This window comes from Triplophysa dalaica, chromosome 11 (genome assembly GCF_015846415.1).
Source record: "Triplophysa dalaica isolate WHDGS20190420 chromosome 11, ASM1584641v1, whole genome shotgun sequence".
In the NCBI taxonomy this organism is placed as follows: domain Eukaryota; kingdom Metazoa; phylum Chordata; class Actinopteri; order Cypriniformes; family Nemacheilidae; genus Triplophysa; species Triplophysa dalaica.
Window position 1 is genome coordinate 11,687,314 of NC_079552.1, and position 23,546 is coordinate 11,710,859.

General features: G+C 38.9%; 1 protein-coding gene across 10 annotated transcripts in view; it reads right to left on the bottom strand.

The window, feature by feature from the left end:
- The window catches only part of LOC130432132 (sorbin and SH3 domain-containing protein 1), a 41,002-nt gene continuing 17,456 nt past the window's right edge, over positions 1-23,546 (bottom strand). For 6 of the 10 annotated variants that reach the window (XM_056761387.1, XM_056761382.1, XM_056761384.1 and 3 more), the window contains 15 exons: positions 22,216-22,299; positions 15,574-15,623; positions 13,258-13,433; positions 9,522-10,871; positions 8,228-8,313; positions 7,554-7,724; positions 7,398-7,444; positions 6,812-6,926; positions 6,597-6,722; positions 6,130-6,324; positions 5,184-5,732; positions 4,418-4,516; positions 3,720-3,904; positions 2,989-3,095; positions 1-2,460 (listed from right to left, as the gene is read on the bottom strand). In XM_056761387.1, the coding sequence (XP_056617365.1) occupies positions 2,393-2,460; positions 2,989-3,095; positions 3,720-3,904; positions 4,418-4,516; positions 5,184-5,732; positions 6,130-6,324; positions 6,597-6,722; positions 6,812-6,926; positions 7,398-7,444; positions 7,554-7,724; positions 8,228-8,313; positions 9,522-10,871; positions 13,258-13,433; positions 15,574-15,623; positions 22,216-22,299 (3,408 nt within the window). In that variant the 3' untranslated portion in view covers positions 1-2,392. The remainder of the gene's footprint in view (positions 2,461-2,988; positions 3,096-3,719; positions 3,905-4,417; positions 4,517-5,183; positions 5,733-6,129; positions 6,325-6,596; positions 6,723-6,811; positions 6,927-7,397; positions 7,445-7,553; positions 7,725-8,227; positions 8,314-9,521; positions 10,872-13,257; positions 13,434-15,573; positions 15,624-22,215; positions 22,300-23,546) is intronic. The other 4 variants (XM_056761390.1, XM_056761388.1, XM_056761391.1 and 1 more) reach the window with 4 other exon arrangements.

A 23,546-nucleotide genomic window follows, 5' to 3' on the forward strand; every position in this document is an offset into this window, starting at 1 on the left:
AAAGCTGTAATATTGTTTATTAAATATTGCATAATGAGGAAATCACAGCAGTAAATAGTGTTTAAATTCACTGTAATTGTAACAGCACTGCAAATGAACAAAAACAAACAAACAAAATGCAAAACTGACTTCTGCATACAGATCATAAAATAATCATTATACATTACGCTTCTGAGGTGTCATGTCACACTCTTGAATAACTCCGGTTATTGTGGTAAAGAACTTTGTAATTGTCTCCTGTCACATATTAATGTTAACATGTGTTTACTTCTAGGCAACAAATAACAATAAATCAAAATACACCCAGGCACAGTTCTATGAAGCCATGAAACCTGAAAAAGGCATTTATATCCCAACACAGTGTAAGAATCACTCATTCAGTCATGAGATTGCCTGTGTTAAGCAAATCTCTGTGCTTTCCCAATATTCTTCATATAATATAAACTGTAATATTTATAGAGATTGCTGTAACTTCAGTCACTTTCATTCATTTATACTTTACATATTTACAACTCTGATAGAATAGGAAAACTTTGAATTCCAACTTTGTTCATGTTACAGGTTTCTCAGGACACTACATTCATGTATGCTACTCTATACGCTGTAACAGTTCTAGAGGCCAAAACGCATATTTTCAAGTTTATATTCAATAGAGATCATAACTATTTCTTGCCGATCTTCTATGATTACTTCTTGACAAAAGTTTGAGCAACAACCACTGATTTAAAAAAGGACAAAAATATACTCTAGATGCTTTTAATGATGCGTCTCTGCCCTCATGAGATTTTCCAACGTGTCTTTTAGGATTGGACGGAAGTCTTATGCAAATGTAAAATACACGTTAAATTTAGGGCAGATAATCCTCATCCGCTCTAGCAGCACAATCTCTGTTTTTACATGGAATGGACCGTATAAAACTATAGGGGATATTCAAAAAAACATAAATGTAATTTTCAGGATAGACTAAGAGTCTTCTAGTTTGTCATACTTCTTAAATGGAAGCAAAAGCAAATCCACAACCAGAGTAGATGTGAACTATATTCAGGTAAGGAAGACTAATCATCAAAATAAAACTCGACGGTCCAGATTTAGCATCCTCTACTGTAAATGGCACTTTGAAAATGAGGTACGGCAATCACATATGGATCGTCCAATCCCAACACACAAACAAACGTCACATGTTGCCAGCCATAACACTATGTAAATGTCAGCGGGTACCTGGATTAGGATACTGTGAAACATTTTATATCGTAATACACTCTTCAGAATAACTAAATCAAAAATGAATGATCGAAACAGAAAAATTTACACCACTCGAGCAAATAAATAGTATGTTTCGAGGCAAAGCTGCTCTGTTCTATTGGGTTTAGTTTAGCCCTTCATATCGCTATGTTACATAAGCCTAATAATATTTGGTTACCAACACTTTTATTTAGGTCTGGAGATTTGTTAGAGTCGGTCACTAAATTGTGATCTCATGAGCTGAAACGTTTTATATGCAGTAAGTGCTGTGAAGATAAAAACATGCTGTATCACAACTCTGGGTTGCCTTTAAGTCAATAATGTTAATAGCTGTTTAACATCATCCAAGCTAAAAGGCCAATATCCTCCTTAACATGACTAACACTGACAAAAAAGCTTAAATCCTTTTGATGTCTACAAATAGCATTGCTTGCATTGGCAAACACATTGTAGAATGCAATAAAAGTCTCTTCCAATGCTTTGAGAGCATTTCAAACCCAACAAAGAATACACTGTTAATGTAAATCCCACTCTTTAAAAGGGGGTTTCATGAATCAGCATTTCTTTTTAAAAGCAATGGGAGTGTACAATTCAATTTCAACACTTTTTTAACATCATGTTTAACTTCTTTCAACAGTTTTCTGACCCATGATCAACTCAGTAATTCCTAAACATGAGATGCCTTTAATACACCGTCAAGCCTAACGCTCACACTGAAAGTCTATATTTGTAGCAAAAATAAATGTTATACTTTAATACGCTTTTCACTAATGTCAGGTATGTGATGAAGCATTTTGCATTGTACTTCAGTACAGTTTGCAGCTGTAAACGTACTCACACTCATTATTCACGGGAAATGTTTCATTAATGGCTTTTATCTGAATCTGAGCATTCCAAAAAGCATAACATGTTCTAGTTAAAGGCCTTCACTTGCCTAATACATTCAAATATTCCACTGTTGAACTGTGTTTCTCGCTAACATGCCGCAAACCTTATCACATACCTAGACATTTACCTGGGCAAATTTGGGTAGGGATGAGAAATCTCCATTTCATGTCAATACATTGTTGAGTGTCCCAAACAGCTCAGCTTATTAAGCACAGCGCTAGACTCTCTTCATACACACCAGAATTTCTTAAATGATGTTTCATCACAAATGAGCAACTTTAACATAATTTCCTGGGAAAGTGCCAAACTGTTTTGTCCTCTTTGATGTACCTGCACGGAGAAGTAAAAACATAGCAGTATCTTAGAATCTTTATCTGCAGGAAATCATAAAGCCAAAATGACATTAAAGAGTAAGAAATAGGAGCAAAATGATTTTCTTGATCAGCATTTTATAATAAAAAATATCTTCAGAAGATAACTTGACTTAAAAAGCAAAATTGTGTAAGATGTTTGTCTTCAATGAATTTGATTTTGTTTATTCTATTAGCATTTTGATGAACATTGACAGCACCCATTCAATTGCATTGTTTTTTCTGTCAGTACAAGTGCATGGGTGCTGCTGCATTCTTCAAAATATCTTTTTTTGTGTTCTGCGGAAGAATGGCAAGAGTGTGAGTGAACGATGACTACATTTTTGCGTGAACTATCCCTTTAAAAGATGTGGTATTTCAATGAGTCTATATAACTCCATAAAATAGTTTGATAGTACTAAAAGCTGATTTAGTAGCACTGTAGTTTTTTAGATAATGATTTCACAAACAAGACGTGACGTTCTGGAGATTCAATACTGTGACATACCCACAAACCAGCCATCATCACATTTCTCCATGACGTTGACCAGATCGCCTTCCTGTAGCTCGAGCTCATCATCATTCTGAGGCGCATAATTGTACAGAGCCTGAAATCTACACAAGAGCACAACACATCATCACTCATTGAACAACACATAAATCACATTTTTAACCAAATGTAAAGACCCTGATGTCAGTTCCCGAGCAAAAACAGTTTAAAATATTGTGTTTGTGTGTGTGACACGATAGGATTAATAAGACTTCACGCTGGAGAGTTGGCACTGTGCTATGCCAAATAGCTGGCAGAGAGAATATCAATAATAAGATAAACAACTGGATAGTTCTTGGAATACAAAAGCAAACTGGGTCTCAACTTTACTTTAGTTAATGAATTTGCTGTGGTGAATTTGGCATGTCTCTCTATCTCACTTGGTATAGCACTGCATTAGCAACGCAAAGGTCATGAGTTCCATCCCAAGGATCACACATACAACACCGATGAAATGTGTTACTTGAATAGCCTCCTTCCTTTTGCATTAAATTGTCTGCATGGTCCATTTATGTCAATTTAACCCAGTGTTTAAAGTTACCCCCTATCAAAACCATAAGGTCCTTGCCCATACTATCTTTTCAAAGCCAGAGCAATGTGTATCTTACATTCTTGTGAGTCAGTGAAAACTCTGTTAAACTACATACAGTAAAGTCACAAATGCAAAGTGTGTAGTATGTCGTACTTACATTCCACAGCTCATGCGTCCAGGCTCAGGGCTGCTGCTCTGGGACAGGGGTTGCTGGGAAATGATGAGAGAGCGTTTACTGGGAGGAGACAGTAGTCGGTGGGCGGAGTCTATAGGGCGTGACAAAGTGCTGCAGTACCTCACTGAGGTCTCTGCAATATTCATGATCTCATTACACACTGCCTCCTATTGGTAGAAGTCAGCACAAGAGGTGGCCACAAACCAGGAAGTAGGGTCAGTCATTCAGATGGAAATTGAGTTTTGAGGAGGGTTAGAGAAGATAGGAATGGAAGTCCGGTAAGTAACAGAGCAGAAAGGATGGGAATGTCCATTAATACCAGGAAAGCCAGAAGTGGTGGTAGTTTCCGGAAGACAGGCATGGAAGAGTGAGACAACACAGTGAGTGAATGTAGAAGGAGGGAAATTTAAGCCAGATTTATATAGGACTGGTTTATGTGCAAGGGAGAGTTTGGTCATGCATTATAGGGGTGAGTTTCAGGATTACATAATAGTCACAGGAAATAAAACAGTGAGCCTGATTGGATATGTTGGGTTTTATAAAGGCCAATCAAAACAGATCATGAAACTGCCCTAAACTCAGCATTCATATTTACTCAATACAGGTGAAAAAAATGAAGAAATAAACATGGATGTGGCATCTAAGTGCAGTTACAGTATAATGACTTTGAAATAATTTACCGTGAATGAATTGGCGTTCATGTTGTTGTCTTGAATGTCAAACAGCATGACAGGACTTCTTGAAGATCTCCCATAGTATTCTACATCATTCTTTATTGGCTATAGGAAAGAAAGAACATGAATTGAATCACTGAATCACCTTTTTGTGTTTTTAAAATGGGGTTAATGTTTATCTCTAAGTGTTTCACGATTCCACAAAACAGTTTTCACAACCCGCCATCAACCATAGAAGTGAAAGTAATATGATTGTGAGTTTGTGATGGCCATTTCATTTCTTATAAAACCTCCAACACACGTGAGTCAAAACATGCTGGAATTCTCCATACAGTACAAACAGGGGATTTTTTTCATGTTTTTATTTCCATTTTGATACAGTTGGACTGGACATGGATTAAAGATTTTTTTTTGTAATTTACTGTCCTTAATGTACATGTTACGTTGACCCTAATAAATATATATATTTAAATGATCTCTTAAATGAACTCTATAGATTTGTGGCAAACATGCATACTTCACAACAAACAGCAAGAAATTTCCATCCAGGATTTGTGAACTTTGTGAAGAGAAACAGAAGTTCATGCATTAGTGTCTCATTAAACAGGCTCAAAACTTTTTCAAATGTGTTTCTTAACTCACTAACATAATTCGATGGGTCACTTAATGTAACCTATTAGATCTACAGCTTGTGCCAGTGTAAATGTGACTTTAGGTAATCTTATTCATAACCGGGACCTCAAACAAACACACCACACCATGCTTAAGATACCTCTGCTGGGCTATTGCCTCTGCTGTAAGGAGCCTTGCGGAGGCTGCCAGCCCTGTCTATTTCTCCCCCATTTCTTTCCTGTAACTCTTGATCCAACCTGTTACCCCCAGTAAGCCAACCCTCAAGCCCAGCGCCCCCACATGGACTCAGGCTGCGAGAGAGACGGGGAGAGGGCGGGGAAAGAAGGAAGTCCTCCCCTTTAGGTGGAGTAAAGGTGAGGAACGGGGTGGCCGAACTGGGTCGGGGTGGATAGGGTGGGGGTAAAGGAGAGGAGGATGGAGAAGCCATTGGGGAGACATAGTAAGGACTGCTGCTGGTAGGTGGCACGGGGCTGGCTGACAGGGATGGGGGAAGGTATTCGCCCAAGCGGTATGAGGTGCTCGGAAGGGGTGGAAGGGGGGGAGTGGGTGCAGCGGGGGGGCTGTTTCTGACTCCTCCCACAGTGAGAGAAATCCACTCGTTGGAGATGGCATGGACCTCAGGTGAGATAGAGCGACGAGGTGAGCGGGGGAGAGGGAGGGGGGAGGTGGTGAGCCGATTACGAATGGGCTTTTGGAGGACAAGGCCCGGGTGAGATGGAAAGAAAAGATGAAACAAAAATAGTCAAAACAGTAAGGATGAATGAAAGTAGGGATGGGAATCATAAATAAATACTTCAGAAAGAATGAGACAAATCAATAAATATATCGTACATATAATATATAATATAGGAACATATAGGAATATAATATAGGAACATATAACTTACAAAACCCTCAAAGAAAAGTATACTAGTTTTTTTTATTAAAATGGAACCGTTTTAAAAAAGGACCCGTTCTCGATTCCCAACCCTACCGTCAGAGCTCATAAAAAAATGAAAATAATAGATAAATGAGTGATGAGCACCCTTTACAAAAGTAAAAAGCAAAATATCTTCAGATCAGACAGAGTTTTGTGAGGCTTTTACCTGTGGAGAGGCATTAGTGCTTCTATGAGGAGAGTGGCTGATGGGAGGATCAGGATAATCCACTCCATTCTTCACTCGGGGTCTCTTGTGCACCTCTATGTAGGTGACAGGAAATATGCCCTGCCGGTTAGTGCCAGAAACTTTGCCCTCATACCAGTTCTCATCCACTCTACGAATCAGTATAATACGCTCCCCCTGCAGGCAGACAAAAGACTCTAGATTAGCTTGTGCAAACATGAAATACTGTAGATTAGAGGATTGATACCCCACCAGCTTCAGCGGGTACTAGGGTAAATTCCAGAGTGAACAGTTTGCTTTTTTAAACATAAAATAGAACTTAAAATAACTTACAATAAAACGCTGTCAGATTAAAATAAAAAACCCAATTTCACAGTGAACATATTCAAAGCAAATACAATCAGACTAATACTATACTAGACCAGTTGTGATCAGCCCTATTAAATTACCTTTCTGAAAGACATTTCAACAGCTGTGTCACCATTGAAGTTAAAACGGGCCATAGCCTCTCCATATTCCAGCACCTGGACCGAAGCGGACTTTTTGGGCTGAACTTTCTCTGTCGGGGGCAGGATCTGGACAAATGGCAGGATAGAAGTGACAGAGTTTAACGCACATTTTAAACTCACAAAAAAATCTATACTACTTTAAAAAGTACACATACATCAACGTAACTGCGTGGAAAAATTCCAACTCTCCCATGATGCTCTCCTTCAAACCAGTTCTGGTCGACCTGCCGGTAGATGTATACGATATCTCCCTTTTGAAATGGAAGTTCCCTGGACAAACAGCACAGTGTGTTTAGATTGCATTTGTAAGGTAGTGCACTACGAAAAATAACTTTCTTGTTTTCCAGTAAAAATTCTTGAATCAAAATGCATTTTCTTGATGAGCAAAACGACTCGTATAATAATAAAACAAGTCTTGTTTTTAGAACAAAAGTATAAAAGGTTGAGCTTTTTCTTCACTACTCATTAAATTCAAGATTATTTTTTCGCACCCCATTGGCAGATATTTTTGCTTGTTTTAAGTACAAATTTAGTGAAATTTCATACTTTCGTTCTAAAAACTAGACTTGTTTTATTATTAAACAAGTCGTTAGAAAATGCATCTTGATACAAGAATTTTCAGACGTTTGTACTGGAAAACAAGACAAACATACTAAGTAAGAAAGTCAATTGCAGTGTGTTGACAAAATCTTAAATCTAAATTTGAAGTGAATGATGAATGGTGAAAAAAATGAACCTTACTTTAAAGTTTCTGCTCTGAAGTCAAATCGTGCCAGAGCAGGAATCCTCTGCAGACAGTAGGAAGTATGTTAATCGCTCTTCTACAGTAATGCATCCGTTAAATCATGGTGACTCACAAAAAACAATCAGAAAACAATCATTTTAAAGTTATCTCACCTCTATGACTTTCCGCTTTTCTTTCTCTTTCTCATTAATAACCAGTAGGTCACCGAAGCGTTCATTAGTAATGAACTGCTGATTAGTCACGACGAGCCCAGCGTGTCTCCGAGAAGCTGTGTCTGCTTCTTCCTGCTCTCGCTTGACCCGTCTCTGCTCTTCCAACATTTTCTTGAGAAAGAAATGGGATTTAAATTCATTACAGGAGAGTTTAGGATTATACTTCTTATAGATGGACAGCAGTGTACACTAGCTGAATATTTTTCTGTAAAACCAACATACACAACTCATTCATCATACGTCCAGGTTCTATCCGGGTTGACCAATAACCTGATTAATTTTTTTCTAGATCTAGTCTTGTTCAAAAGTTTTTAAACTAGCTTAACCCATAAGAAAAGAAAATCACAGATGATGAACACAAACATTCCTCGTCAGATGTATTTAGATCCAGATCATACAGGTTTTATTTCTATTTTTAACTACTTTTTAGAAGAGACTAAGTTGATACTTCAAATCAGCACAACTAAGAACTTCATCCGATCTCATGACAGAGCAATCTCTGAACAACAGGAGATCACAATATAAACATGTACGCGCTTTTATATTTATTTATACATTTTTCAGGAAATGTTCAACTATACACATCTACAATATAAACAAAAGAAATATGGCACCTCTTTATCTCCATAGCGTTTCCGGACGACCTCGTCTGAGTTCTCTCCATGATCTCCCTGGCTGAACGGGTGTGAGGAATCGGAATCTGTTTGAGAAACGCAAGATTTAGTTTCTGCTCCCGTGAGAATAACACACAAAATAATCAGATTCAATCTATCCCTGCCCAATCATTGCCTTCGTGTTATCTTTACATCATTGAGATACTGTATATACAGTACTGAAAAAGTCTACTTGGGTGATGTCATTAAAATCACACTGAACAGAACCGAAATTAAGATGTTGGACAAATTAGGCTGTATAACCCAATTATGTATACATACGTACAATGGCTTGTACATGTTATGTTTAAACTATAGAAATGACAATTGTTTATTATGCATACTAAAGGATAAGCATAAGCCATTTTGGTGTGACAAAATAAAGAACATCATGGAAACATTTGTGGCACAACAGCATGCAAATACACAACATTATGACAATCCCCCACAAATGTGTGATGTGATATGTATAATGTTATTTGGTATAAAGAAAAGAGTGATACAAACACATAAAAAATGAGCATTAAATAATATAATTTTGGATGTTTTTACTCTGACTGAGAACATATCCAAGGCAGTGTTACACTATAGCAATTTTTTTGCATTTCAGATCAAATCCATGAAGCTATTTGTTAGCTTTAAGAGTAAAGTAATTTGACCTTTAATTCAATGAAGATACTGTATGTTCTATATTCAGTAGTGGCCGAAACTTATATCCAACTTTTGGCAATTGAAATCTTCGCTCTATTAATATATTCAAATAAAGAGCGATCATGACTTTGGAAGTTAAGAAGAAATTAAGGAAGCTTGGCAAAAAATTACATAAAACACATGTGCAGTTTCTAAACACAACCCAGCAGAATGACTACAAAACATTTATACAAGAGAGGATGAACGTTAATCCTGACAATACATTTGTAGTCAATGTACTGTTTTTCTATGTTTTTTTGTAAATGAGATTAAAACCCACATTGCCTGATACATTAGTATAAAGGTCATGAAAAAAGTCTTTAAACAAAAGAGATGATATGATACACATTCACAAACCCAACAAAAATGAATATGCCAATTTGGTTACACACCACACAAAGTTGGCCACACAGTGCACACAGCCAAAATGGAAAAAGTAAAGTCACTTGGCGATGAAGGACAAGAGAAGAAAAGGCTGGAGGAAGATGAGTGGTCACAGACAGACACAGTCATGCCCAAAAATGAGCGTGGAGAATTGAACACTCATGGCACTCAGCATAGCCACCTTCAGCGTGATCTTTACTGGCTTCTGAACATTCCACATCCGTGAGGTCATCTGAGTTGGACCCTTCACACGGAGAGACTTCTCCATTACTGAGCCTTTCCAGCACCTCCAAAGAGGACAGGCGTTGAGGAATGACAGGTTTCGGTTTAGGCGAAAAGATACGGTTCTCCGTCAGGTCTCCAGCCATGGGTTTCATAGCGGAAAGAGTCTTTTTGGCCTGTTGACTGTGTAGCGATCTTCGCAAGGAGAAGGGGGCCGGACCCATCAGAAGTAAGTTTTTCGGAGGAGAACATCTTTTCTCGTGCTGGGTGGTGGCTTGTTGGCGCTCATGCCTGAGGATGGTGGTGAAACGGGTGTAGGAGGCGGGGCAGGTGCCTTTACACTTGTTGTGTTTGAGGTGATGTGGGAAATGATCGTGGTGATGATGGTGACCTGTGGGTTCTGAGGTATCACTGGGGGAGTTGTCTTTGGCAGCATCACTGGTTCTCTCTTCCCGTTTTATCTCATTTTCCAAAACAGAGTCAGTCCTCAAAATGTGGTTCTCCTCATTTTTGACTGTGCGCTCTGGTGGAACAGAAGGTTCTTCATAGTTCTCTGCGGCCATAGCAGGGCAGTCGTCAGCATGTGCAGGCCCAGGCATGACCAAAGTCTCAGCTGAGACAGCTGATTGGAGGAAGCAAGTGGGTGGGGGGCTATGGGAGGGGCTTGGGCTGCTAGGAAGTATGGGCATCGACGCAGAGCGGGTGGGGGCAAAGCTGGAACGCTGAATGATGCGCTCAAACTCCATTATCTGGTATGTGACGGCAGCCCTTGGGATGATCTCAATCCTCTCTGTGATGGCATCATCTCCAGGCTTCTCAAAATAGGAAGCCAGGCCGCGGACGCTACCGTGGGAGCTGGAGCCCAGGGAGCTTGGCCTCTGAATGTTATGCATGTTCCGATAGAGGGCGGAGAACTCAGCCGTACTTCTCACAGACCCCAAAACAGGTCCATTTTTATGAAGGTTTCTGCTCTCAGGTGAACAGTTACCCTTGGAAGGCAGGTTTAACCTGTGATCATTGTCTGTCTTATATCCGTTGCGTGAGCCGCAGGCCTCTTCCTGTAGATCCTCACAGCTGTGTGCTTTGGGGCGCTGTGTCGCCTCAGTCCGTCTTTCCTGGCTCTCATCAGAAGAGGACGATAGCTTGGGCTTAAACTTAGAAGGAAGGATTTGAGGAATGCAGGCTTTGGCGGCAGACAAGGACTTTTTAGTCTTATATTGAGAAGCTAGAACATTACTGGCAATAACTGAGTGACTATTTACAGATGAGCTGGGTGAAATCATATAGCCATTCCCACCTTTATAATCCACTGGCAGGCATGCAGGATATAGAACAAACAGTGCATTAGATTACACTCGCAACAAGCACAAACACAGGAGTCCCAGACAACTACTTCATGTTAAAGAATATTATACTTTTTGGCTGAATTTTACGAAATAATATTTTTCATTTTTCTTAGTTTAAAGCATCAGTGCAGTGCATTTAATACATGTAAACACATGCTTATTACAGTTAATAATATATCAAAATATGGCCTTTAAATTGCTATTTCAACTATTAAAAAGCTACAATATACAAATTAAATGAATTTACAAACAAACTTGTGAAGCTGTGATTTAGAACCAAAGTAAGCAATAATTACACAAAAAAGAAGAATATGTATAATGAGTGTGCTCATCTGAAATTTATTTTTATTTAGCTGCTTTCAGACTCAAAGATCCTTTCTGTTTTGCTCCTATGGGTGTCACAATATACCGGTACCGGCAATAACCGTGATATTAAAACCACGATTATTGTTATGCTGTTAATTCTATACATTGCATACATTTTTGCAGATGCAATGGTTACAAACTCAGTGTGGTTCACTCAAAATTATATACATATTTGATTTTTAAAGATATTTATTGGGTATTTTGATTATATTGTTTTCCTTGATTATTTTCAAAATAATCGTGTAGTAAATCTGAACTCCTGCACTTAACTTTAGGACTGTTTAAATGGCATTTAATTAAAATTCAATTAACATTTGACAAACTGTAAAATACACCATTGCAATTTGTGTGATAGCATCTAAGGTAACTGTATTTCATTGCATAATAAGGTACTTAAAGGGATACTTCACCCAAAACTAAAAATTCTATCATCAAACAGTTCTTGGACAGCCAAACAATCAAACACAAAAGAAGATATTTTGAAGAATGTATGAAGGAAGTAAACAGTTCAGGTGCACCTTCGACTACCATTGCAATGTTCCTATGGGGTCCAAGAACTGTTGGGTAACAAACATCCGTGCAAATATCTTTCTCCGTGTTCAAACACTATGTTTTTTTTTTTTAAGAATTATAAACTGATTTTTATTTCAAACATTGATTGTAATGAGCTATTCAACAGAAGAGATGTTTTTCAATCACAGTCTGAATGTTTACAATAGTTTTTCTCATATCGCACTACAGCACAGACATTATGATCTCGCACAGAATGTTCTTTAACTGAAATAGATTCAACATGTACTAATAGGTTGTACAAGAATAATGTAAAATTTAGCACTTCACTTGATATTCCCACTAGCAAGGAGTTCTCGATGCACCATCTGTTTCCTATTCTGAAGTATGGTCCAAAAGAGACAATATGCCTTTTCATTTCAGTGCTCTCAAACTCCCCTAAACCGCTCTGAGACAGATACTTTACTCCGAATGTGGTCATAAACTCATGTAAGTACCTCCTAGAGTCCTCTACCAGGACAAGAAAGCTTTGGTCTGCAGTAAGGTCACTAACTGTTCTCCACAGGTAATACTGACAGGAGAGATCTGAGGTTGTACAATAAGATCAGAACAAAAAACAGATTAACTAAACATACAGTATCTACACTACTGATCAAACTGAAGAAATAAACACCTGGCTTCCTAAAAGCTGTTCAAGAATAATCGCTTCTGACTGAATAATGCTTCAAACGGTTATTTAAAGGACACAATTTTGCTGGAAAACATACTGAGGGAACAGAGGGAAAGTAAAACAAAAATAACGTCTTTATTTTATATCCGTATTTCTAAATGTCTTAAAAAAAAGTCTCTTCCAAAAGAATTGGGTCATGTTAACTATTAACAGCTCCAGTCGGCATCTTCAACCCTGTTGTGTGCCTTTCGCCCCACCAACCCAAGCAGCCCACCCTCTGGGTCACATGTGCTAGCATTCCATTATTTGACCTTACACCAGTAGTTGACCCCCTCATTCCTGACCACCCCTGAACATGCTGCATGTTTATCTCCTGGGTAGGGTGAGTCTCTACCGTCCTACCCATTAATCTCTACGTCTAAGCCCTGTCCACACTACCGTCCACTTTGGTTGAACACCCAACCGAATCTCCGGCATTCGCACTGGCTAACAGATCATAACATCAAGTGTAGAGAGAAAGACTACAGGTCGAATCGGACATCTGTCATGTGTCAACTGTGAGAAATGAGCAGCTTTCACGAAACACAGAAAGACAAATGAACGGTGTTATTTGTGTGGTGCCGTGAAGGTAGGAATGTGGGCAAATGCTGAGATGAAGAAAGCTCAACAACTATGGATCTACTTCATAATAATGCTACGTGACTTTATTTATATGAAAAAAACGGCTATGAACACAAACCTAACTGTTTCAACCAGAATAAAGGTTTGTTTTGGTCAGATCCTGATATGAAGTGGAATCCTACCTTTTGATGAAGTGCTGGGGTGGCGCTTGTTAAGCGCTCTCAAGCCCTGCAGTGGGATGTCGCCGCCCTCCAGGACACTCTTGTAAATGTGTCGTTCGCATTCTGGAGCCCCCTGCCCACCGGCAGACACGCCGTCTCTCTTATCCGCGTCACCGTTGCCTGTTTTGCGGTTTGAGCTGTGCACAAATAGAGATATGAGGATGTGACTTACATAAATCATCACATTCACGCTGCATGTCTGAAAACAACAGTGCTCTCTTTATAGGATGGAAAAGAAACAAATGCTTGGTTCGTGGGCATCCTTTGAACAGTAAAGAAATCGGTGATGCTTTGTTATTTTCTATGCTGCAACAGGTTGCATCATTCTCAACTCAGAGAGCATCTTATCGAAGAAAACATTTGTGTGGTGAGAATTGAGTCATCAATACTTTTGCATCATTTTCAAGTTGAATGTTTACATTTATATTCAAATATGAAATGTATTAACACATTTGACAATAAAAACATGTAGTAAATATTGTTTTGTATTGTTGTCTCAAGTTTTAGAGGTTTGCTTCTGTATTTTTCAGCCTGTGTTTGCTTTCGATATAGATGAGGCAGCCTCAGCTGCTCTGGCCCTTATCACAGCATTCCACAGTGGCCTGTGTGGCATCCTATTAAAAACATACATGAAGGTTTCCACATGCACACAGTAGATAATCATATAAATCTACGTTCGTAAAGCAAACCATGAGTAACTTTCAAGGGCAGATTTTCCACATTACAAACTCCAGTCGCACTGTGTTATCTTTGCAAATAAGTATGAAAGGGAAATAACTTTCTTATCTATGTGATACTTCGCAGTCCACTATGAAGTGATATTATGAGCTGTCTACTTGAGTCCAGTTAAGCCTATCTGTGTTTCAACAGCCTATTATAAAGTGATTTGGGGGGAAATCTAAAGCATGACAAAGATTTTAGATGCAAATACTCTTGTCTCAACATGGTAATGCAATTCTAAGGGCTCTAGCACACTTATTTTTCTAAAATAAAAGACCCATTATTCACCATAAAAGTCAAACGCGTGAACACGACCCTGTTCTCACTGCTTTCCTAAGCGTATCTGTCACAGTGTATACATTTTATAGTGGCCATGAGTGACGTTACGCCCGGAATGCATCAGATGCTTTCCGCTGGAGACATGTGAGGTGAGCACACGTCATTCCAGACGCCACTGGCTCCAAACTCAGGAACCTGAGCAGCTGTCTGACAACTGCTGGCGAGTGGATGCTCATACCAGATTTATCTGACCATTCGTTTCCCAACAGCCACTCGAGGTATTTTCATGCTGTTCGGCTCATTTTCAAGGATAGCACCTCGGTCTGCTAGTCATAAAGTAGAGGCATGTTTCTTTGGAGGTTACACATACAATGGGCTTGTCTTTCAGACATTCCTCAAGTCATGAGAGCATATTTTTGGTTTAGTGTTTTGGATGAACACAAGTCGAGCTTCTGGTTCACAACAGGGGAGGTGAAGGGAACCATGTGGCTATTAACAATAAAAAACATTGAACTCCACATTCGAACATCAAAGAGAAGAGCTCTGGGGTTGAGCCATGTGCTACAGATTCTTAAGAGTAATATATACACCTCGAACAATCGATTTGTTCATTTTACAGTATGTTTTAAAATGAATGAATTAATCAAATCTTTTATTTTTATCAGACATGCTTTCTATGTTACGTTTAGTTTTGGGTAAATATTAACATTGAGATGGGAATGTTCTCCTCACAGGCACTGTTGAAATGTCTCTTTAACTTCAAATGTAATAATATTTATTTCAACCCAGCATCAAAGCAGTACGCATGAAAAGAAGTTGTGGCCATAATAATGAAGTGACATCAGTGCTGTGATGACGATCGCCTAAATGTCACATTCCATGGAAAACGTCTCTCCAAATAAATACTCCACCTTCCCAAACGTCTCAGATTTGGGGTAAATGGGATAGAGGAACAAGCTTCCATATCTCGCCTAATAAACATATCTGGTCTTAGAAAGGAATGTATCATCATCCACCATCCGTGCCCTCTCATTCAATGAACCCCGTCCACAAACACATGCACACAAATATCGCTCGCACCCACACACACGCTGGACAGCCTGCAAATGGTCGCTCAGGAAACAGAAAAGGAAATGAGGGAAATCTCCCGAGCCCATGACAGCTCTCCCTGAGAACAGTGGCTACAGACCCAGACACCGAAACACACGCACGCCCACATTTTACAAGGGAAAATGGAGGAGAGGAACATTTGTGAAGGAAAAAGAAGCATTGACTTACTATTGCTGTAGGTCGGAAGATGTTTCCAAAGGGCTGAAAGAGGGGGCACTCTGCAACAAACCAAACAAAGAAGTCATTGATAGCTCCACGGGCTTGACTCTCTGGCAGCTAGAAAAGGAGAAGGCACATTAGTCAGTCGGGCGTGCGAGCGTCAGCGACTCTCTTCTGCTGTGTCCGAAACTCCTAGGTCCTCTGGACGAAGCGTAGCGTGAAGAAGCAAGCAAGTATTTTGGCCTGCATGCAAGTTGGGGGGGAAACAAGCGTCTGGAAGCAAGGGGTGGGATTAGCGGGGGTAGCGAGGGGCGCCCATTTTGGGAGGGGGCTGTCAGCGCTTCCACCAATCAGATTCCTTCTCTTCTTCTTTTGTCTGCTACCGAGTCACTCTCATTACCGGCTGACCAGACCAGGAGACAATTAACCAGCTGGTGTGGGAAGCAGGCCAAATGACATGGACAGACACAGACGTGCGCACATGTGCAAACAGATTAACACGAATATCTGTTAGGAACACCACTGACATGCTGTTTAGATTCATAGGGTGATATTAATAGCACGTCAAAGGAAGTTCACATAATTTGTAGCCGTGCTGAGCCAATAAGAAGAGTGGCTGTTATTGCCGGGCAGCAACTGTCAATGGCAGATCAGAAAGAGCCATTCAACGAGGCCGGTTTAGAGATGGCTAATTTTAGGTCACTGTTTCTGTTGCTCCTCTCCATGTGCTCGTCACTGACGGTAAAAATAGCGGTCGTGACAGCACGCCTCCCGACAAACAGCGCCGGCGGTGTTTGCAAATACGATTGCACAATCCCAGCCTCCGATGTCCCTTCAGAGGAATGCCACATGCGTGCCTGCGCCCCACGGGCACCCTCCCTTCTCTGACCGACAGAGGAAAAGCACAACTCCTGACCACAACATGCTCATACCATTGGTTGCTAGGTTAAAGAGGCTCACAAATAACCTTTTGGAATTAATACAGGCTTTGTATAAGAATTTTAGGCAGTATCGATAACTCTATTTATATGTGCACTGTGCGTTCTAGATGTTTTGTTTACACAGGAACACAACAAGTTGCTTTGAAATCTTTTTTTCTCAACAAAGCAGCCGGAGCAGCATCCCAAGAGGCTTTGGCACAAACGTAAAGCAATAGCAAACAGGAAGCATGCTTGAAAGCCTTATCTAAAGTGGCACGCATCTTAATCTAAATACTTCTGACAGCCACTACAATACCTTTGTGTGATACAGCTGATGAGATAAAATGATAAGAACGTGAAAATATGAAGCTCTGTTGGAAGAGCGATCAAAGCGGATATAAACTCTACTTTGCCACACGTTACAAAAGGCCATTATACTGTAACAGGACGCCCCATACGGACTCATATCCTATATCTGACAGTAGTGCTTAAAACAATGTAGAATAAAAACAATGTACATTTTATTAGTTGGATGAAACATTAAGGTTTATGAGCTAGAGATTCACAAACAACCAATGCAGCAAAGCTAAGACTGTGATAAGTGAGATTTAAGCCGGGTACTTCACATTCTCGACATGACCCACGGAGATGGTGGGTGAAAGTGACGTGCACTGTATGTCTCTGAGGATAATATTTCAAAGCCTTACGTTATTTGAAATGGCAACCAAAATAGAATTTCTCATATAAGGTATTTTCTTGAAACAGCATCCGGACATGTCATACTTAAGAGTAATGCAGCTGAGCTAATATGTTTCTCTGATTTCAGTACATCCGGTATAAAAATAATCCCGTTGAGTGTTTCTACAATGTGTACACACGTAAATGCTAATAAAATCACATGTTGAATGTTAGTAGGGTATATACCTCACCGGTTTAGCTGAAGCGTGCTATAAACGCTTAATAAAATAAAATATTGCTTCCATTGTTAACCTCATTTGTAATTCGCTTTGGATAGAAAAATAAACTGGATGATACAAATTTATTTAATACTGAACTCGGACAAAACAGAAGTGTTACTTACTGGACCGAAAACCGCCATACATAACAACCAAGAATACTGCTTAACTATTGACGGATGCTCCATAAAATCCTTGTCGTCAGCTAAGAATCTTGGCGTTGTATTCGATAGTACTCTGTCATTTGAGAGCCATGTCGCCAACACCTGTAAAATTGCATTTCTTCATTTTAAGAATATATCTAAACTACGTCATATGCTGTCACTGTCAGATGCAGAGAAATTAATTCATGCATTCATGACATTAAGCCTAGATTACTGTAATGCACTTTTAGGTATTACAAAAACTCCAACTGGTTCAAAACGTGGCAGCTCGAGTTCTCACACGTACAAAAAAGTATGAGCATATGACCCCGGTTCTGTCAACCTTGCACTGGTTACCTATAAAGCATCGCATTAACTTTAAGATCTTGCTTATTACCTATAAAGCCCTACATGGTCCAGCGCCGCAGTATTTGAGTGATGCGGCGACTTGACACGATTTCACTACAAAATTTCAAATGCTATTAGATTGTTAATGATAATGTTAAATCTATGATTTACCTTATTAGTAAGTTTATTTATTTTTTATTTAGCCTTGTTGTGCAAGCACTGTTAAGCTTGTGCAGAGACAGCAGCTTTTGCGAGAGGGGAGCTGGAATCCCCTGGTTGGGCCCTGGGTTCTCCTGATTTTTTTTTTCTCGATTGGAGTTTTGGGTTCCTCGCCACCGTTTGCATACTGGTTTCTCTATTTGCCTGGCCGGGGGGGTCTGCATTAGAATTCAGAAGTTTTCAGAAGTTTTACATAATTAATATTGCATATAGGAATTTATAGTCCGTTTAATATTTGACATGTGGTTCACTCTGCTTTATCTCAAATGTGTGCTTTCACTGTGCGTGTGTGCGAGTGTGTTTGTGTGTGTGCGTCTATGTCGATGTGTGTAAGTAAGTATGCATATTGTGTGTGTGGAGCATTTGTATGTTTGTCTTTTGTGTTTTCACCTTTTTCTTGTTTTTACAGGTGTGTGACTTTAGTTGTTTTACTTGTAGTCAATGTGTCTCATGTACAGCTGCTTTGTAACAATGAAAATTGTTTGCGGAATGAATCATATGAGAGTCAGTCAAGAAGTAAGGTGAGAATAACTGCCTCTTATTACCAAATAATAGTGTTTTTACACCTTCTATGTACATAAACTTGTCGTTTGGACACTCCATAAACCAAAGTAGGCCCTTGTTATGTACTTGTTAATAAACCTCAACTGATGTTTACCACAATATTTCCTAGGATGCAAATTCCTTTCCCCTGATTGTTAAGGCTTGTCAGTGGAACAGAGTGTTAATAATGTTTGCTCATTTTCATGTGCTTGTTTCCTAACAGGTGCAGGAGATGACACAAGAAAATTTACAACTTTCCTGCTTTATATATAGCTTACAATGTGGGTGCGCTTGCAATGCAACTTAACCACATGAACAAATAGGGCTTATGACACCATTTATGGAAAGGTTACATTAATATGCACTAAACAGAATGACCTTTCGATGGCGTATAAACAAGATGGCTGACTTGGTGACATGAGCTCCTATCACAAGGACGTATAACGGAAATGGAGATGTACGTACTGTGGCATAGGTGGCATTCCATATGATGGTAAACAACACGGAGACGGGTCGACTCTGTTTGTCACTGTCATAAGGTCTGGTGTCAATCACCGTGCAGGTCAGGGTACATACGGTCTCAGATAACTTCCAACCCACACACACAACTTAATGCTTAAAGTTACTTCTAGTCATACTGTCATTGAGCTTTAAAAGTCAGTGGGGACTGATTGTGACCTCAATCAATTTTGGAGCGTTGAGAACTTATTTAAACACTGACGGTATGTATGATACTCTGATACTTGTAGTTTGTCCTTTGGGCGCAGATTTCAACACCCTTTTAAAATGTGCGAATGTGACAAACACCGTTTTGACTTTACCAACTACATTTTATGGGAATCTGACTAAGCCAGTGAGAATTTCTCACTGGCATCTCAAACTAGCACTCCATGAGCATTGCATTATGAACACATCAGCAGAGTAAGACATCTGCTCTCGAGGGAGGTGACCCCTCACTTTCTTTTCTAAACATGGAGATCCATGGAGAGAAGGGGAACCTTCTGTAAACTTGTGCCATGATGCTGATTGTAAGATTTATGAGTCTTCTCATCCGGAATGCGGCCTGTGACTTAGTGACCAGTACTCAAGGGTTTGGTTTCACTGACTGAAGAATAGTTCTGAGGATGTGGCCCAACATCATTCAAACATGACAGATGTAAGAGAACCGCATAACCAAAAATAATTTATTTTCCCCCAGATTAAAGGGGTCATATGACACCGCTATAGAATATTATCGTTTGTTTAAGATGTAATGCAATGTGCATAAATGATTTAAGGTTCAAAAATGCTGTATTTTCCACAAACTGTGCATGTTTCTATATCCTCTTTGCCCCACCTCTCTGAAACGCGCAGATTTTTTACAAAGCTCATCGCTCAGAAAAGCGAGGTGTGCTTTGATAGGCCAGTTAATCCAGTACTGCGTAGTGATTGGTCGAATACTACAAGCGTGTGATGGAAATGTAACGCTTTTTACCATATTTGGAACAAATTGTACAGACAGGTACACCCACCTTACTTGCATATACATTTGGGCGGTCTTAGTCAAATCATACCACGAACTGACATGGATTTTATGGGGGTGTGGTTACACGAGGCGTTTCATGCAGGTCTGGGTGAGCCTTCGCTTTTAGATAGAATGCATCTTTTGTTCCGACACTTAATTTTTGCAATTTTACGAGTCTAATACATGCATGGGCAACTTATAACACACCAAAGACACATGAAAAACACGTGTTCGCGCCATATGAACATTTAGCTTATTTATCATTTATTCACTCTCATGTCATTTTTATTGTATTTTATTGTTAGGAGAAGCATTTGGGTAGTTGACGAATAAATTGTACATGTGCCTTATGATGTAAAATAGCAAAATTGAGAAAAAAAAACTATATTTAATAGTCTCATAATATTAGTATAATATATGTATTTTCGTAGTTAGCCTTAGTTCAAATTTTTCAGAACAAATTTGCATAGACTGTCAACTACCCATTTATATTATGCAAAGTAAATGATAGAGGTGTCCAACAATAAGAGAGTGAGTAAATAGTGAAGAGATGAAAACAAAAAAAGTTTATTCACGCTCATGTCATTCCAAAGCTGTGCAACTTTCTTTTATCTGTGAAACACAAAAGAAGATATTCTGATAATGTCTTGGTTGTTTTATGTCAATACAATGGAAGTTGGTCCAAGGCTGTTTGGTTACCAGCATTTAAAAAAAAATTAAGTTCTGCAGAAGAAAGTTAACAAGTTTGAAATGACATTACGGTGAGTAAATGATGAATTTTATTTTTGGGCGAACTATCCCTTTAACAGGCATCTCTGTACTACAGCATCTATTTAATAACGACAAGGAATTACAGGTCAGACATGTTATTTCCTATTAACCTACAAACACAAATACAAGACGTAAGATTTTACGCGTATGACGAACCAAGAGCTAAACTTCGGGATGACGGGTTCCTTAAAGGCAACCTTAGCGAGCAGGATGCAACAACCAATCACCTTGGGGTGTATCACGGCACAGTACAGTATGTGTCCATAAGCAAGTAAGTGTGAACAAATGTGCCATTTACTCACAGGTGTTGAGTTGATGACAACACAGTGCAGGCTCTGTGCCACTGATAGCATAGCAACAGCCTTTCTATCTTTCACTGAACGCACTGACAACAAGCCAATGCTACTTTACAGCGCTTTACTTACCCACAAACCACGTCAAGGTCAGATAAAACGTTAACACAGAAAAAAGTAATCGCCGTGACTGGACAGACTCCCGCAGAACGCTATGAGCTTGTGCATTAGTTAAGGTGGCTGAGGAAATCTGGCAAGTAAGCTGATAATGCAGAGGGCAACTTTTAAGACAATGTTGCTAAGCAACGCTGCTGAAACAGGCAACAGGGTTAAGCACATGGGAATCGCTTGGGCAATGTTATCTTTCCAAAACTAGTTGCATCACAGCCCGTTGTGCATTTCAAGCCGGGTTGCTGTGTAAAAATGACTATAAAGTCCACGGTGTTAACACATCATATAAACTGATTACAAGGTCAACACAAGGATGAAGCAGACAAAATTGCAGGATTATAGTACACTGACTACTAAAATTGCTTTTCTGGTGATCCACAACTACTACTGTTTAAGGTACAATACAGTGCAGAAGATTAGTAAAAACACTATTAAGTACAAATATTAAAAAGGAGATCATCAGGACGCCTGGGGTCAATTTAAGAGGTTGTGCTTATCTTGTCTAAAAATACCTTCTCCTTTTGAATTTATCTGTCTGGTCGCAAACTTATTGCAATGTATCTTAATTTATATTTGTATTAAAGCATATACAACCCTTCTTCGATAACCTGTGTCATTGTTAGCAACGTTGAGTAACATAGGGATAAAGGGAAACATACATATTCCCATACAGGAAGTGACATAAGGGTGGTCCTGAACAAAAAATGGGATAACATGCAAGTCTATTTGGTGGGAGATGGGGGGAGGGAGAGATTGGCGGTCACGTTAATACCACAAACTTACCGGTTTGCCAAACTCCATCTCAGAAAAGAACCTATACCATGGCTCATTCTCTAAATCTACATCTTCCGGAATTACATCATGAGGCTACAGAAATATTGCAACAAGGAGAGGAGGATAAAGAGAAAAAGAGACAGAAAGAGATGGTTCAGAATACAAAGACAATGAGATTAAAATGATGATGTCACATGAACTCGCCCTCATGATCTCAGATAGTAAGAAGGCTCCAGTCTCAGACAGAGGAAGAAACAAACATGAATTAGATTTGTTTGCCGCTTGATGACTTATTGGAACATCTGTGTTTTCTCAGCAGTCGAAGGAACAGGAAACAGAAATAAAGATATCATAGAAGCAAAGATAATGGAAGAGGGATATTACACAACAAGCAACGAGCCATGAAAATATCAATGTATATGCATACGATTAGATCATTAAAAACAAGGTTTTTCTATGAATAATTAATATTTTTTTTGCGTTGATGTTAATGTATTAAAGGGATAGTTCACACATAACATACCCATAGATTTCTTTGTTCGTTTGAGCACGAAGGTAGATATTTGGAAGATAGCAAACGTTAGCAATCGACAGTTCTGAGGCACCATTGACTACCATATTAGGAAAAATTATAATGGTAGTCAAAGGTGCCCCAGAAATGTTTGTTTTCCTAAATTCTTCGAAATATCCTATTCTGTGTTCAACAGAACAAAGAAATTACACAATAATGTTTCCTACAATAGTAGTCAATGATGCCCTAGAACTGTCGGTTGATAAAATTCTTCCAAATATCTTTCTCTGTGCTCAACAGAACATAGAAATAATTTATACAGGTTTGGAACAACTAGATAGTGAGTCAGTAAATCATGACAGAATTCAAATTTTTAGGTGAACTATCCCTTTAAAATATTTGTGCACTTACAGTATTTACATTTTGCTGGGTGTTTTTAGATTCATTTGTTTTGAACTGTATTTTTTTTTGGTTTGTTCCAAAAAATTCTACATATTTATAATAAACAATCTCAAAAAGTTTCACATGTTGTTCTGCTGTTCCGAAAAATTGTCTGTTCTACTGTATATAGTTTTTAAAGCCATATAGAAGTAAACTAATACCAATATTTGTATAATTAGCATGTCTGTCTTGTATTATTAACATGATGGCACCAGTTCCTGTCAGATAAAAAAACTTTTATCTTTATTTATCTTTAACTTTTGATAAGCACAATACTGAATGTTTCTTTAAATATTATATATATAATATTAACATATTATACATACATAATAATTAAATGCATTTGCAAATTGCCTTTTAGAAGATCAGAAGCACAATCTAATCCACA